General features: G+C 37.7%; 1 protein-coding gene across 2 annotated transcripts; it reads right to left on the minus strand.

Moving 5' to 3' along the window:
* Nucleotides 1-781: 781 nt before the first annotated feature.
* Nucleotides 782-16064, minus strand: LOC109095822 (unconventional myosin-Va-like). Of its 2 annotated transcripts, none has more exons than XM_042715099.1 (40): nucleotides 15877-16064; nucleotides 14924-15034; nucleotides 14135-14306; nucleotides 13485-13629; nucleotides 13239-13395; nucleotides 12966-13109; nucleotides 12701-12782; nucleotides 12425-12532; nucleotides 11805-11911; nucleotides 11441-11706; nucleotides 11272-11353; nucleotides 11033-11173; nucleotides 10812-10937; nucleotides 10652-10735; nucleotides 9993-10127; nucleotides 8914-9011; nucleotides 8750-8836; nucleotides 8343-8451; nucleotides 7881-8092; nucleotides 7604-7760; nucleotides 7134-7373; nucleotides 6866-7060; nucleotides 6605-6698; nucleotides 6176-6321; nucleotides 5966-6079; nucleotides 5741-5878; nucleotides 5617-5673; nucleotides 5289-5513; nucleotides 5101-5138; nucleotides 4903-4983; nucleotides 4363-4561; nucleotides 4182-4275; nucleotides 3833-3979; nucleotides 3499-3653; nucleotides 3264-3350; nucleotides 2729-2879; nucleotides 2362-2644; nucleotides 1656-1830; nucleotides 1491-1571; nucleotides 782-1404 (listed from the first exon to the last, which is right to left on the minus strand). In XM_042715099.1, the coding sequence occupies exons 1-40, from the start codon at nucleotides 15901-15903 to the stop codon at nucleotides 1252-1254; spliced, it is 5403 nt and encodes a 1800-aa protein (XP_042571033.1). In that variant the 5' UTR covers nucleotides 15904-16064; the 3' UTR covers nucleotides 782-1251. The 2 variants fall into 2 exon arrangements, with proteins under 2 accessions (XP_042571033.1, XP_042571034.1); XM_042715100.1 differs by having other exon boundaries at nucleotides 3833-3982.
* Between the last annotated feature and the right edge of the window lie 895 nt (nucleotides 16065-16959).

A 16959-nucleotide genomic window follows, 5' to 3' on the forward strand; every position in this document is an offset into this window, starting at 1 on the left:
GGATATGGATCTTCATGCTCCCTTCCTCAATCTCTGGAACAGTCAGAACACAAATGGACAAATAGTGCGTTTAAGATTTCAGAACTTTCAGACAAACAAGATGAGTGTGAAGATATGAACTTATAATTATTAATGTATGCAAATGGCTGTTTATATAGCCAGCCATCCATCCATTTTCCAAACTGCATATTCTGTGTAGGGTTTCAGGAGCCTGTCCCAGCATCTCAGCCCGTAGACAGGGAACACCCTGGATGGATGACCAGTTGTTTACATATCTTAATCTATAAAATATAAAAACTGTACACTGTAAAACTGTGATTCAGTAAAGATGCAATACCATTACATTTACCTGAATGTTCTTTTGCATAAGTTAACAAACCTTTAAGAAAAACTTTTGTTCTCTTTAATCTGTTGCTGGTCAGTTTGTTGATTGTAACATTTGTGTAATACAAAGTATATGAGGTAACTTAGGTTTTTTTTTTTCTTCTCATGAGGATTTGTATGAGATCTATTTTTCTTTGCTCTCAACAAAGCACATATTTTAACAAATTAATTCCAATCAACTCATTACAATAATTCCAAAACATTTACCTACTTTTTACTACAATCTATTTGCAGTTACTTATTTTGACTGATTTACTTGTTACTCTTATTTTAAAATAATATTTTTATAATCAATTGCAAAAAAGATTCTATACACACACATACATATATACACACACTATATTATAATGTTTGAATGCCTTAAAGAAACATTACATGAAGGAAGAAAAAATGTTTCAGTCGATTTTTTTAATAGCATTTGATTTCATATTTCAAATGGCAATGACAATGTTTTTACATCCCTAACTGCACACAAAAATATTTTAGATATTTAAGATTTTTATAAAGATCAAGAAAAGTGCTCCTGTCCATTTTCAACCTTACAAGAAACCCTATACACATGCTTTACAGCAATATTTTTTTGGCAAACACTATTATAAAGGCAGCAGACCCATTTGAGCTAAATGACCGAACTGAGGTCCTTAACACTACAACTCATTTTAGCCCCAAAACACACACCAACAAATACAGTGCAATGTGTTTAACGTTTCTAAAATTCATCTCATAAGTGAAATCCTTTACAGTGATACAAGAAGTGTAAACAAACATCCCAGAAGATGTGACCACAAATATAATCCAGGGCTATATTTCAAAGCAGATTGATCCTGTCTGCTCTGTTGGTTCCATGATGACGTCACTGCTGTGTTTTTAAACTCGTGTCAGGAAGCTCAGGTTGAGGCTGCTGGGGATCTGGATGGTCTCGAGGGCCACAGGTGAAGGGTTGAAGGGGAAAGTGACTGGGAAAATGATCTTAGCATCCATCAGTAACTGAGAAGACTCCTTACGATCCTTTAATAAAGTCTAGAGAGGATGGAGAAGTGTTTTAATATGTAAACTTAACAATATCTGACTTAAAATACTTTTAAAAACATTGAGAAATGACTCACCTGTACAGACTTTATGAATGATATAGACACTCTCTCCTCAAACTCATTCACTGGTGTGTACAAGCGGAGGATTTTCACAATCTGTCACAAACAAACACGGAACATCAGAACTGAACAAGGTTTTATCAGAGACTTCATTCAGATCGCACACACACACACACACACCTGTTCAGTGGTGAGCGCCGTGCACATGGTACAGATGGCCTCTGCGTCGTCCTGGCTCTTCTTTTTGATCTGCAGAAGCTGAGCTGCCTGAATCAGAGGCTCCAGAGACTCACGCGCTCCACTGCCCTGAAGATCTTTATCCAGCAACCACTCCTCCAGCTGACATACATTATACTTATATAGAGGAAATAAAAAATCAATAATAAATTAAAATATAAATACACGCACACACACACACAATATATATATATATATATATATATATATATATATATATATATATATATATATATATATATATATATATATATATATATATATATATATATATAGATAGACACATTTAAACAAGAGAAGAGAGAAAAAAGAAAAAATAAAACATACACATAAAAAAGAAATAAATAAATAAAAAATTGCTTTAAGCTGTCAAGTCAAGTCACCTTTATTAATATAGTGCTTTTAACAATACAGATTGTGTCAAAGCAACTGTACATGTCAAGTCAAGTCACCTTTATTCATATAGTGCTTTTAACAATACAGATTGTGTCAAAGCAACTGTACAGTATTAAATGGGTAAAAAGTGTGTCAATAATGCAAAATGACAATAGTAAACACTCAACTTTCAGTTAAAGGCAGTTCATCATTGAATTTCAGTGATGTCATCATCCAGCTCAGTTCAGTTTAAATAGTATCTGTGCAGTAGTACCTGATCTGCAGGCCTTTACTCCAGGAGCACATGTCCTTGCGGAGCAGCAAGTTGTTGAGTGTGACGGAGCAGATGACGTAGAACTGCTGTTTGATGACCTGTCGGACCACCTCAGTGTCATTGCCGTGCTGAAGCAGCGTGTAATAGAACACATCCAGCTGCTTCAGAATGGACTCCAGCGAGTGAGAGCCCTCTTCATTGAAACTGGGCGTGCGCTTCCTCATTCCTGTGGGCTTCACACCCATCACACCCTGAATGGTCTCCTGCTCCAACATGGCTGGAGCTGCCATGAGGAAAAGAGGGAATGATCAAGCAGAGAGCATAAAATAAATATTAAAATCTTTATGATAAGAGTATGCAGAGTTACCAATCTTGGGGTGTAAAATGTTTTCTATGACCCTGATGAGCTGCTGGTAGATCTGAATGGCCAGATCACTCAGAACCTGCCGGTACTCAGACAGGTCAAAGTTTGTCAGACAGTGTTCGTTCTGCCGAGGCGTGTTGTGCTTTGCATATGCCTAAAAGAGGTTGGGAAGAAATAATATGTTAGGTCAGCATTCATATGAGTAAAAAAATATAAAATAATAGTAATAATTATAAAATCATTGACATTCATGTGTACAGACATGCCGAAGTGCTGTTTCAAACGTTTCTCCCTACTTTCAACATTTGAAAATAAAATAGTAGGAATTTCCAACTACATTTTACTGATTTGCCACAGTGCATTCTGGGATTGCATTTCTTGTGAAGGATAGGTTTCACTGACTTATTTGGTCAGGATGAGATATTTAATAAATGCTGCTGCAATTTGGTTGCTGACTTTTTGGAGTGTAATAATGATGCCTACAATGCAGTCTATGTAGACAGAATTCTAGGATTTCGAAACGCAGCAAACAACCTACCTCCTCTCCACTGTACTGCCTCAGGCAATGTAAGAAGCGACAAGTGTTTGCCAACCAGAAGGAAATGGTTTCAAAATCTCCTCGTTTCTGTACAGAGAGCAAGTTATTACTTACCAAAAAAATCCACAGCATGTTTTGTCAGATGTTTAAATCAAAATAATCTGGACAAAATTTTGCATATAAAAGTGGTTGACTATTTGTATTCCAACATCTTCTGACTGAGAGAGTCTTTCACCTTCAGCACGTTCTTGATGGTGTTGATGGAGGAGTTCAGCAGGGTGGAGACCCGCTGGTCATCGCTGGCGTAGTCGGCGTGTCGCAGACACATGAAGAGAATGTAAGCAGGCAGACCTGTGACCAAATTCACCGCCACACCTCGGGGTTTGAGCTCTGTGGATAAATACGTTCAAAATGACTGAAAAATCACTCTTTTCAATGGAATATATTGCTTTAGGCAAAATAAATTAAATGTCCATATGTTTTACTTTGTTCCAAATAAAGTATCTATACACATTTGTGTTGTTTAGATTCTCTGCTGATATTCTACATGTTTATGATGTTCAGATCACCTGTGATGAGTATCTTGAACAGTTTGCTCTCGTCTTCTCTCCTGTACTCCAGCATGCCCTGGAAATCCCTCTCTTTGCGAACGATACTGACCGTGCGTCCGCTCTCGCCAACCATGTTCTCTGGAGAGGACTGCTCGATATGAACACCTGCTGCCACCACCAATATTCATATTTTATCATCATGGGATGCCACTCAAACAGAAATACATCTGACAATTTGTCTACAAAACTAACTGAAAGCATTTAATCATAAAACTTTTAAAACAGTTTTTAGACAACAAACATGAATTCAGTGTCCAAACTTGACTGATAGTATTAATATTTTGTATTCAAAATGAGAAATCATTACCCTCAGCCTCCCCAAACTTTTTCATGTACGTTTTCAGGTGTTTCTTTAGTTTGCGGATAATTTTGTCCTGTTTCCCCATCTGCTCCAAGAGGTCCTATAATTTACAGAAACCATTTTAATGCAGAATAATATTTACTGTCATATTTTACTATGTACTGTATATTTGTTAGTGTATGCACACCATATTTTGTTGTGTGAGGCGACTGATCTCGTGCTGCAGGCTGGCTTGTATTCGAGCGTCATGTGGAAGCTCCAAGCTGTTCGACAGCATCTGCTGCTGCTGATCAAGCTCCGCCCTTAACTGCAGAAGCTCCGCCCTCAAACCCTCCACCTCCTTCTCGTGGGTCTGTCCCTGAGTTTGCAACTGTGACACTAGAATCCTGCAAAGAGATATTAAAATGTTGCTGTTATTTTAGTATTATTGATATACTATTAGTTTTTCTTAACAGTTGAATTAATTTTTTATTTGACAGTTTTTACTCATTTTTATTAGTCTACGTGGATTTCATTAGGTTTTAGATTATTTTATTTTAGAAATTCAACTTAAAGCAATCGAGAAACGTTGCCTCAGCAGCTAGCATGCTATTTTACTTCATGGGTCCATTTAGCCCCTTTATTTACCAATATAAAAAGACACGTTCAATTAAAAAAAGATGTTTTGAATGCTATGTGTAAGTTAGTGCACATGATATCTTTGTATATTAATTCTATTTTATTTCACCTGTTAGTTTCCTTCAGGCTCTCATAAGCCATCCAGAGTTCTCCATCCTCATTGAGCTCATGAAGGTCCAACGTGGGAGATCTGTGAGAGAAAGTGTCATGAGCTACTTCCATTATAAAGAAGCATGCATGTTACAGCTTAAACATGGATCTGAGGACTGTAAATACAAATTTATGAAATATATAAAAGCTGACATACCTGCTTGAGTCACCTGAATCTCCTTCGGTTCCTGTTTCCTGAACAAAAAAAAAACAAAAAAAATACTGCCAGACTGATTGTGTGTGTGTGTGCGCATTATATTTTATTAAATATAATTTATGTCACATTATTTTTAAGATTTTCACAAAGGGAATGTCAAATGACTGCAAAAAAAGTTTGCACATTACCTTATGTTTGAATGCCTCGTGGTTGACCAGTTGAGATCGCAAGATGAGCACTTCCTCCTTTCGCATTTCAAGCTCTTCTGTGGTGGAGTTGAGCTGTTCGAGGAGCACGTTATATGCCTGACCTCCAGGGGATGCCAACTTTGACCCCGACCCCTTACTGAGGGACTGACGGAGCTCCTGCAGATCTTTCTTGAGCTTCTTATTGTCGGACTCCAGCTCCTGACGCTGTGAGCAGATCAGAAAATACACACACACACACACACTTCTTTGAATGCATGAAAGACAAACCAAAAAGTTTATTTAGTGAGCAAAAGTGTGTTTTTGGTACCTTCAGAGCTTCATAGTCTCTCTGAGCCCCTAACACTCTCTGACAATCTTCCAGTTCCTGGAAGCACAGAGAAACATGCATGACTTCCAGTACAAGATAACAACCTAACGATTATGGTTCTTACTTTAGTTTGTTCCAGTTCCAGCTGCTCTTCTTTGGTGTCCATTTCACTCTGCAGGTCCATCTTCTCCTTCTCCAGCTCAGCGACTCTCCTCTGAAGCTTCAGCAGCAGGGACACATCAGCTGCCATCTGCCCAGCATCCTAGACGCAGCAAACACAACCATCATATCCTATCATAACAGAAAATCTAGGAGAAATTCAGGAGTCAAACTGCTCTTGGAAACAGACCTCTCTTTCCAGGGAGCTGACCTCTGACCCTGTGAGCACAGAGCTGTGGATGCTCTCTGATTGGCTGCTGCTGAAGCCAGAGTCGGCTCTGTTATGATCATGTTTGGAGAGCTCCTTGTTAGAAAGATTGGTAACAAAATATATTACAATATTAAAAATGTGAAAAATGCCATTGTATTAGGAAAGTAAGAAAAATCTTTTTCTTATTACAGCCGCCTCTTTTTCTGATCTCAGATCAGCATAGCGCTCCTCCAGTTTCAGGTGCTCAGTCAGAAGGTTCTGGTAACGGAAGCGTTCCTCATTCAGCTGTGCTTGCAGGTGCTCTGGGGCCTCCTGATGGATCGACTCTGATTTCTCTGTTTAAGACAATACAGATGACAACTTCTACATGACTTTCTTGGTATGCAAATCCAGTTGTGTACATTGTTTACATTATAAAAAATCTTGGCAGATAAACAGATTCACCAGTCAAGTAACTACCAGTCTGATGAATGGCAATGTTTAAGGGTAACTTCCTCCGCAAGGATTACAGACTGTTTTGCCCAAGCCCTGACCAACTACAATAGTAGTACTAGGTAAAAGATTGGAGCTTTCCTGAGCCGAGCCAAGCCAAGCCAAAACAAAACAAAATGAACCCACCTTTTATCTGCTGCTCCTGTTCCTGGATCAGTCTGTTCATCTCATCCTTCTCACTCTTCAGCAGTGTGTTCTTCTCATTCAGCTCAGCAACCATCTGCAGATCGCAGTTAAGTTCGATAAGATTTTTTTAATACTGATTTTAAAATAATATATATTTTTTGTCATTTTATATCTAGATAGATAAATAGATAGATAGATATGTTCGATAAATAAAAATAAATAGAAAAGTATATTCCTTTTAAGAAAAAAAAAGAATATTACCTCTTTGTTCTTCTCCAGCTCCTGACGGACCAATTCCAGCTCCTCCTGTAACGATGTCACCAGGTCTCCACGCTGACGGGACTCCACTTCCACCTCTTGAAGAGTCTTGAGCTGCATGTGCAACTTCTCCAACTCAGTGGCACTGTGGCTCTCCATTTGCCTTGTTTGCTCGGAAAGCTCTCGGTTCTCTTTATGCTAAAGACACATACAACCATATTGTAAATCAAACACGGATTCCTCCTTAGATATCAAGATAGATGAAGGATACCTGCTCATCCAGTTTCCTCTGCAGCTGCATGATCTTGTTCTCCATGCCGAAGTTGAGCTTCTTGTAGTGCTCGACTGATCTGGCTTCAATCTTGAGTTTCTTGAGCTCTCGACGGGCCAGCATCCTGCGCACACAACACTGCAGATACACCACAGCGCGCTTGATGCGACGAAAACGCCAGCGGGCCAGGAAGCCACGCACCCAGCGCTGGATCAGTAAAGCCTTGCGCTCACACACCAACTGTGCAAGAAAACATCACAACAAGCTCTATAACAGTTGCTTTCATCTCCAATCCAACATTAAAGCATTTTCAACCCATGTTACTTCCACAAAGTAACATTTAAATGACTGAGAATTAGCATCTATCTGTACTAAGAAATAGCTGTAACTCATTCCTGAGAGCCTCATTCTTATTTCCTCTTGCATGTTTTTAAATTTGTGATTGTAAGCCTAGATCTTTGTCTGCGTACCCGTTTGTACTCCAGTCTGGCAGTATAGCCACGCAGCAACCTCTGAATGAGAACTGCTGCTGTTCTCTGTCGCAGGAACTGTCGTCGGGCTGCCCACATGCGTGTGTACTTCTGAAAGATCACTGTAGCCCGCGTCCTTCTCAGTGTCTTGCACAAGCTAAACGAGGGTAGATAAAATACACTGTTAGTTTAGTTTCCAACCAGGAATTCACTAATACTACATTTACACTTGACTCATTTCACAAAGTAAATCTAAACATTTGTGAGTGTTAAGCACCATCGAGCCTGGTGGCCTCTTGTGTATTTCTGCAAGGTAATGGTCGCCTGGCGAATACGCAGGTATTTCTTCCGGGCGAGCCAGCAACGGATGGTTTTTTGGATGTTGATGCAGGCTGCGCGGAGTTTGTCAGCCCTCAGCTTTTCCAGGTAAGCCACCTGTCCAGCCCGGAAAAAGATCTTTGTTTTTCCGAACTGGTATTTATCTTTGTTCTGGAGAGAGGGACCAAAGTAACATTAGATTGTTTAAAAACATCTCAAACCTAACAAAGCTGGTTTGTGTGTGTCTGTGCATGGCCATGCTGGTTTAGAGGGCTTTTGGGCACTTTTTGGCTGGGAGATTTTCTTAAACCAGCTTAGGCCATCTTAAACCAGCCTAGGTTGTTTTTTTCCAGGACACATACATTTTGTATAGAGAAAGAACTAAAAGTTCTGCTAATGTTTACAAAGAGAAGTGTGATACCTGCACAAGCCGTTCTAGAACACTCTGGCAGGTCAACTTCCTGTCTGAGAGGAAATCTTTCTGCCTCATTAGAACTCGATAACGACTGAAGAACTCTTGATAGGTCCACCTGACCAGAGCGAGGTAAAGATGTATTAAAACACAAACAGATTCCAAATCAGGTCAGGCATTAAGAGCTGGGTTAACAGAACTACATTTTTGCTAAAGTAGTTTTAAACTTGAATAGAATAAGTTTAATAAGGGTTTTTATTGATAAACAAACTATTATATTATTAGATCGCCAGTTCAAAAACTTTTGATTGGTGCTTTTGAGTTTATCACATCTGATTGGTTCCCTTCAACTGGTCACAGCCCATCAGATTCCATGCAGTAGGGAGACTATAAGACATGTCATCATGAATTAGCACCTGGAAGGGAAGCCTGCAGATGAGATACGAATGGTCTCAAGGACTCCACACGCTCTGAGCTGCTGAACGGCTCGATGGGGGTCCAACCTAGAGCCGGAAAGAGAAGAAACTATAGTGACCTATATTACATAATGGTGGATTATCTCTGAACTCAGCTTACTGACATGAAGGGGGCTTTAACGTCATTTGGCTTGATGCAGCGCACGTAGTGAGGGGTGGTGGCGTTCAGCGTGTCCATGAGCAGGTGCAGAGAGTTCCGGAATTAAAACAGGAGGAACAAAAGCATGAGACAAATGACACTGTGATTTTCTGTGAAGGGATTTTGGTGGATAATATCTTTTTCACTAGAGCACAATAGTGACTGCCCACTTTTCCCACATTTTTCAGCAGCCTTGGTTCTGGAAGCATTTTTCAAATTCATGTTTTTCATTATTTATATCAGAATGGTATATGACAATTGGAGGAAAAAGACAAAGGTAGACCGTGTAATTAACATCTTTTATGAAACAATGAACTACCATGAACAATTCCATGATACATTGTGAATGAAATAATGGAATCAAGTGCAACAAAACTAAATAAAACTAATGATTTATAGTCATTGAATTGAGAACAAAACAAAAGTTTGGGGTTGATGAGACTTTTTTTTCTTTTTGAAAGAATCATGCTCATCAAAACTGTATTTTTATTTGATCAAAAATACATTAAAATAGTAATATTGCAAAACTGTATTCATTTAAATAAATGTTTTCTATTTTAATTATTTTACAATTATTTTAATATAATATTTTTATTAATATTATTATTTAATATGCTGATTTGGTGCTCAAAAAACATTATTTTATTATTATCAATGTTGAAAATAGTGATCATTTTTTTTTCAGGATTCATTCATGAACAAAGTTAAAAAGAACAGCATTTATCTGAAATCTAACTTTTTTGTAAAAATGAAAAAAGTCTGTTGCTTGCACGGGATCAATTTAATGCACCCTTGCCAAAACAGTATTTTTAAATTAAAATGATAAATCTTACTGACCCCAAACTTTTGAATATATTTGACATTTAAACCTTTTTTTTTAATATAACATCGGTGTTAAAAGGTTTACTGTTTTAACTTTAATCAGGTAATGGGAATAAATACTTTTACTTTCAGAGTCTTTCTGTAGCCCAAGTTCAGATTGAAGGAAATGAAAAAGACTATGAGAAACAGCGATGGATCTCGGCTTTGTTGGTCAACTCTAACCTGCAGTCCAACTGATTTCTTGTGCTCCCTAAAAGACTGTGTTGACCGCCCAACCTTTGCACGACCAGGTGGCGCTGTGGAGCTCGGAGCTGCAGGCGTTTCCTCATCCTGGAAGAGCTCAACCAGCAAGTCAAACTGAGAAAACAAAAGTCTTAATTTAAAAAAAAAAAAAAATTATAATAATAATAATAATTATTATAATAATATTATATTATATATATATATATATATATATATATATATATATATATATATATATATATATATATATATATATATATATATATATATATATATATATATATATATATATATATGCATGCTACTTGTGACCATTACACTCTAGTCTAGACTCAGTGGTTCTCAACTGATTTAAAACAGTTTTTTCCTGCTCTCCATAACCTGTTTTGGATTGCAACCACCAGTTGAGAACCACTTGTCTAGGATGCCAAAAAATATGTTAATGAACCGAACAGCAGGTGGCGATACTTATCTCAAGACATGTTTTATCATAACTATTTTTAAGTTACTTAGGGAGCAGAGAATAACATTTCACAAGCTGAAACACATTCCAGGTTCTCATTTCCACTGTGTAGAGCACAGCAAGATGAATTTCTGTGCCAGAAAAATGTTAGTGAGCTATGCTGAGGTGAACACACCTTACTAGCCTTCAGCACATTAATTTGTTCTTCATTGACTGTGTCTTTATTTTTCTCCAGAAATCCATCACACTGGTATTCAACCTAAAAGAGGAACAGAAAGAGATAAAATGGCATGGTCTCTGTATGACCACATAAGTGCATATTTTTCTTCATGTACCTTGTCTGCAAAGTGCAGTATGATGAAGGCTTTGTTAGACATGCGCGGCTTCTCAAAGTGAGAGCTTTTCTTTAGATGAGTGTTGTACAGCTTTTGGGCCCATGAATCATCTGAGCCTTTTGGCATCTGGAAGCATCAAATCAAGAAATCTGAGAAGTTCAATACAAAAATATGCTAATTATATTAATTTATATATATATATATGGTTCAATAATGTTTACAGTGCATTCTTCATCTAAAAGATCTAGCAAGCCCATCTTGGCCTCGATCAGGTTGATGCACGGCTGGTTGTCGTAGAAATCGATGAGCGTCCATGGTATCTGCTCCTTCATGTATTCCTCCTGCTCCAGTTTGAACACGTGCTGGAGGGGAAATGCTTTCTGTGAGTCGTGATGTGCTTGGACTTGACTGATCATTTCGTGAATGCTGGAACAGCTGACACATGTTTGAAAATGCTGACCATGTTAAACTGCTGCTGGAGCTTCTCGTTGGCGTAGTTGATGCAGAACTGCTCGAAGCTGTTCACCTCGAATGTCTCAAACCTGGGCACAATGGTTCACCTAATTTTCATACAACTGCATTTTTAACATCAATAAAGAATGAAGATCAAATAAAAGCACCTCACCCACCCATATATATCTAGGACGCCGATGAACGAGTGCGGTTTGGAGGATGTGCTCAGGGCCTTGTTGACCTGGCTGACGATCCATGAGAAGAGCTTGGCATAAATGTGCTTCGCAAGAGCGTCACGGCCGTTTGTGGCCTCCAGTCGGGTAACAGGCTTGTTTAGGATTTCTGTGGCGGTCTTGAGTTTTTTATGGCACAACCAGTGAGCCATGGACTCGTAAGACACCTCAGTGAGGTCACAAAACACTGCCAGGTGACCGCTTTCATCCTGGACACAATGAAAACAACAAAGTGTGAAATCAATGTAAGAAAATGCAAATGTGTATTAAATAAACCATTTATTCTTGTGTTCTAAATGCAACTTACAGAGATGCCACAACTAGATGATCCTCTCTCTTTCACTTCCACATTCCCCAGATGAAGAATGGCTGACAGGATTTGGAATAAACCCATTTGGTGTGCCTCGGTTATTCCTGGAATCAGTAGATACTGGCATGTTTGTGGCTGAATGACTAAACTAAGAGTATTAAGCATTAAAAGGGTTTATATCATGACAAATCTAATTGTCCTTGATCTTTTTAGATAACAGAGCTTTATGTTCTATGAAAACACACTTTGACTTTGTCCATGTTTACACATCAACTATTGCTACTGGATGCTCAGAAACCTGGCCAGCCTAATCATAGAAAGGTAATGAGAATATTTTTTTAAATAAATGTAAAATAATTTAATTAATTAAAACATCAGAATAATTAAAATAAAAAAAATATAAAATAAATACAAAAATAAAAAAATAAAAAAAACAATATTTTAAAATAATAAAATAAACTATATAATCCAATAAATAAAATACATACACAAAATAAAAATAAAATAAATAAAAGATTTTATCATTCTGATAATAAGTTAAGACAGTAAAAGAAAGCTATATAGGACCCCGGTGTACAAAATAATACATGGCACATGGAAAGGTAAGCTATTCACACCTAGCAGTGAAAAGGCTTTCCTTGTGGCCTCCATCTCCTTCAGGTCGTTCACTCCCTCGATGATGGGACTTCTGCCTTGGTTAGTGTAGGGAAAGTCATCAGCGCTACCTAAAAGAGAAAAACTGGTCACTGAAGAAAAGGGAAGTGTGAACAGATGTTCTTATTACAAAATATCACCTGTCAGTTGACTTAAAACCTACAATAACATCCATAACTCATTATAGATGCTAACGGTTTACTTGACTGTATAAACACAATACAGCGTAGGTATCATACCTAATTTTAGAGGTTCAAATTCAGGTAAATGGGCACAGGCACAGAGCTGATAGAAGATGTGATAGTTTCTCTCCTCACTCGCCTAAAACAGGAAACAGAAACTGACCACTGTAGTTTAAGTCAAGTGACATTTCCACATAAATACACCAGAATTTACATTAATTTAATTTCAACGCTATTATGTTTTATATTACTGAAATCAATGTTGACTCATTAAAACTATTCAAATAAGTATGTACTAGAAACGAATAAGCCGTAGATTAACCTGAAACACCACTCTAGACTTTTCCAGAAGATACGTCCTCATGTTGGCTCCAATGATGTGGTGATTCCTGTCAAATCCAATCTCAATGTACTTCCCAAAGCGGCTGCTGTTGTCGTTTCTCGTCGTCTTGGCGTTTCCGATAGCCTACACGCATGTGAAAACCTCAGTATGAGGAGTTTCTTGGACGAAATCTACATTTGTTTGGTGTTTAAGGTGATTTATAGTCTAGTGGAAGCTAGCTAGTTAAGGTTAGGTAGCTATCTGCTGTCATACCTCCATGATGGGGCTGGACGCCAGCACTTTCTCCTCCACTCTGGCCTCAGCAGAGGAGCCGCTGACCGTGGCGAAGTAACGCATGGCGTATTTGGCAGAAACGGTCTTCCCTGCACCAGATTCTCCGCTCACAATGATGGACTGATTTTTTTCATCTCTTACAGGAGGAAAAGGAGAGATAGCATTGTAATTCTTAGATACACTCTACACTTTTAATCTCTATTGCAAAAAGGTATGTGCACATACCTGGCCATCTGTTTATAGGCCTCCTCTGACACGGCAAAGATATGAGGGTCCATATCACCCATGTTCTGCCCACTGTAAGCACTGATGATGTCTGATCCATAGATTGAAAGACTCTCATATGGATTGATGGCGACCAGGATGATCCCTATTTTTATTTTAAAAATGATTAGATTTTTTTTAAACTTCTGGAGTTCTATGTCAAAGGTCAGACTGAATTGCAATGCATTTTCAGACTCTTTTTTTTTACTTTGCATACTGTATGCAAAACAGCCTAATCTAAGAACAGGAGTCCATAACTCAAAGTCTAACGGGCTGTGAAGTACAGATGACAAGCTCTGCTAGCCCATATTTTTTGGTTCATATTCACTAGTAATATCTGCTGCACATGAGAGTTCCAAAGTCTACAGTTCAACGCTCAGAAATGAAATAAAATACATTTGTTAATTAAATAAAATGGTAAAATTCAATTAATTAAAAAAAATACTTAAAATTAAAAAAAACTACAAGACAATATATTGACAGTGAACAGACTAGCCACACAGACACTCTGCTTTCATATTGTCATCGAAATGAATAGGAAAGTCAAAACGATGATTTTAATATATCTAATAAGCAACCCCACGACCATCTGAGGTGTCGGTTTTGATTACCACAGTAGGTGTAGATGAGCTTGGAGTCTGTGAATCGGACCCGGAGGTTGTGCAGCACGGCCGGTTCATGGAGGTAACTGAGAGCCGTGAGGTCGTTCTCACCCACCAGGATGTCCGGGTTACGGAGGGGAGGCAGAACAATACTCTTCGGGTCCAACTTGTACTCAAAACCCTGTGAAAAGATACTAAAGTTCAGCAGAAGCTACTGTGGAGAATTATAAATGCTCTTAAAGTGAATCTACTGCCTTGTCCAATAAACTTCCACAGTATGTTCATTTATTTTGCTATTTTTCTGTCGTGAACTCTACTGTCTACATGCTGTTTATGACCTTTTATTGAACCCAGAATATTCCTTTAACGTAAAACAAGTTGATCAGATCATCTCGTGCACACATGCAGTTTAAACGCCAGTTATGTTGTGGGTAAAACATGCAAAAAGCTTTTTGTATCACTAACATGCAGACAGGAGATAAATTTAGAGGACATATACCTAAACTACAGAGACTCTGCTTTGGCCTAGTGACTGCACACAAGTTAAATGTTACACCAGTTTTCACCAGTTAAAAAAATAATGAGAACAGCAATGAGTGCAGTTACTGAAATATGTTAGAATTGGAATCCCTCACTCATTATTTCTTCCACCAGTCTGACTCAACGCTGACTCAAGCAGCCTTCGAAAGCTTTAGAACATCTGATCTGGTCAAATTTGTCATGTTTTTCTTTCATACCCATGTTGGATGGGTAAACTGGATCTTAACCTGTAAGTGGAAAGCTGTCTGATAGTCTCACCGTCTCATCCTCCAGCTGTAGATGTAGGACAGGGTCTCCGGGCTTGTAGTCTTTGGTGAGCTCTGCTGATCTCCACACCTCTGTGGTGTCTGGGATCCAGACCCGAGCAAACTGCAGGTGGCCAACATCAAGTTAGTTTGAAGAACAATATTTATTAAATGATATATATAAAGCAGATATAAAATAGTTTAATGTATATATTAATAATCTAAATTATAAAATCAATAGCATTTTATTATTTTATTACATGACTTCCATTTTTAAAATCAGACGTGATTGTTTTATCAATGCGTTCATAAGCAAAAAATACATATTACGTCTAATTTCAATGTTGTGAAAATGTCTAATTTACCTAATACTAGTGCTGCAACTTAGATTAATATATTTTGTATTTTATTGCTTTTATTTTAACTTTAATCAAGCATCCGCTTGTTTAATCAATGCATTCACATTTAAAATAGTAAATTAAATATAATTTTAGGTTTAATTTTATAAAATGGTCTTATTTACCTACAATAAGAGCTACAAATCAGATTAATATTATTGAATTTTTTGCTTTTCTTTCAACTTTAATCAAGCATTTGATTGATTTATCAAAGCATTCAGAGTTAAAACAACGAGTTAAATATTATTTCTAGGTTTAATAAAATGATCTAATTTACCTCAAATTAGTGGTGCACCTTTTTTTTCTATTCTGCTCAACTTTATCATCTGATTGTTTTATCAGTTTAAATAATTAAATATAAGACTTAAACAATAATTTAACTGTTCGTTGTTTATTTGCTTGAATACAGTTCGCTGAATGTTTGATAATCAAACTAAAATAAATTTAAAAATACATTTAAGTAGCGTTAAAGTTCTCCAAAAAACAGCAAAAAGATGTCAGATTGGACTGTCGGGATGGTACAATGTTGCACTCAGATGTGAAAGTAGCGGGGTTTAAACTCTCATACCTTCGAGTACAGCTCCAGCGCTGCCATTGAGCTCTGCCTGAACTCGCGTTACTCCAGAAACATCGCAACTCTCTGCGTCTGCTGCGTCTTAGAAAACAGACATTGAGAAACGCCGAACTTTCTGCAATCTCTTGGCTAGTGGTGTGGAAGTGTGACAGCCGCCGGGGAAATCCATTGAGTCGCACAGTTAAATAACTAACAGCTGTTTTCCATTGAACACGATTGTATCTTCCGCCAGGGGGCGCTCGGTGGCTCAAAACACCGACTCCTCCATTGAGCCGCATTTAAATCTCTGGATGGTTTTTGTCTCTCTGGAAACATGTGCACACACAATAGTGTAATCGTTTTACTCCATTAAGTATTAAGACAAACATCTGCAATACAAATAAAAACTCGGGCAACTGTTTCTAATGAATAGATTATAAAGTAAACCAATCAGCTAGTAATCGCAGCCGTATATGATTGGTCGCTCCTGACCACCGGTGAGAAAAGTAACAGGTACCACTTGACAACAGAATGAAATTCATTGAAAGCACTGCATCCGCAGAATAAAGACGCTGGTAAATTTCGATAGCCAATGAAATGTAAGTTGACTGTGAAAAGTATAATAATACTTAATATTACTTTATTATAAAGTAAAATATTATTTATATTTATCTTCCGGGCCATCATAAGGTAAACTAAATATATAGTAATTATTTATATATCGCCGTCTCTGCTGCTGATGCTCTGCATTTGGAGTTGATATTATAGTCGCCAGAAAGAAAGATAAAAGAAAAAGGCTGCCGTGTTCAATGAAAGTCAGGGAAACAATGCCGCATTGTGGCAATATTAAGCTACTGCGCTCCGCCCGGTTGTACTATTAAGGTACAAAAACATATTGCATTTATTTGCCCACTCCAAATGTATTATACCAGTATTCTCTGCCGCTGCTGTAAGGACTGGTTTGTCCATAATTTGTTGTTTTAACCATATTACAGTCACCTGAAAAAGAAACTATAAAAATGAATGGCATGGAAACAATGTCATACATTATGTATGTCAAATGTGAATTGGTTATTTGTATATCTTTCATCTCTACTG

This window comes from Cyprinus carpio, chromosome A25 (genome assembly GCF_018340385.1).
Source record: "Cyprinus carpio isolate SPL01 chromosome A25, ASM1834038v1, whole genome shotgun sequence".
NCBI lineage: Eukaryota > Metazoa > Chordata > Actinopteri > Cypriniformes > Cyprinidae > Cyprinus > Cyprinus carpio.

Bases quoted from the DNA above. Each gene is read 5' to 3' on its own strand.
- LOC109095822 (XM_042715100.1), bottom strand. From the start codon at position 15,903: ATGGCAGCGCTGGAGCTGTACTCGAAG. The intron at 11,354-11,440 runs GTGGGTGAGGTG...CATTGTGCCCAG, and splicing joins GGCGTCCTAGATATATATGG to GTTTGAGACATTCGAGGTGA. The intron at 1,572-1,655 runs GTGTGTGTGTGT...TGTTTGTGACAG, and splicing joins CGGCGCTCACCACTGAACAG to ATTGTGAAAATCCTCCGCTT.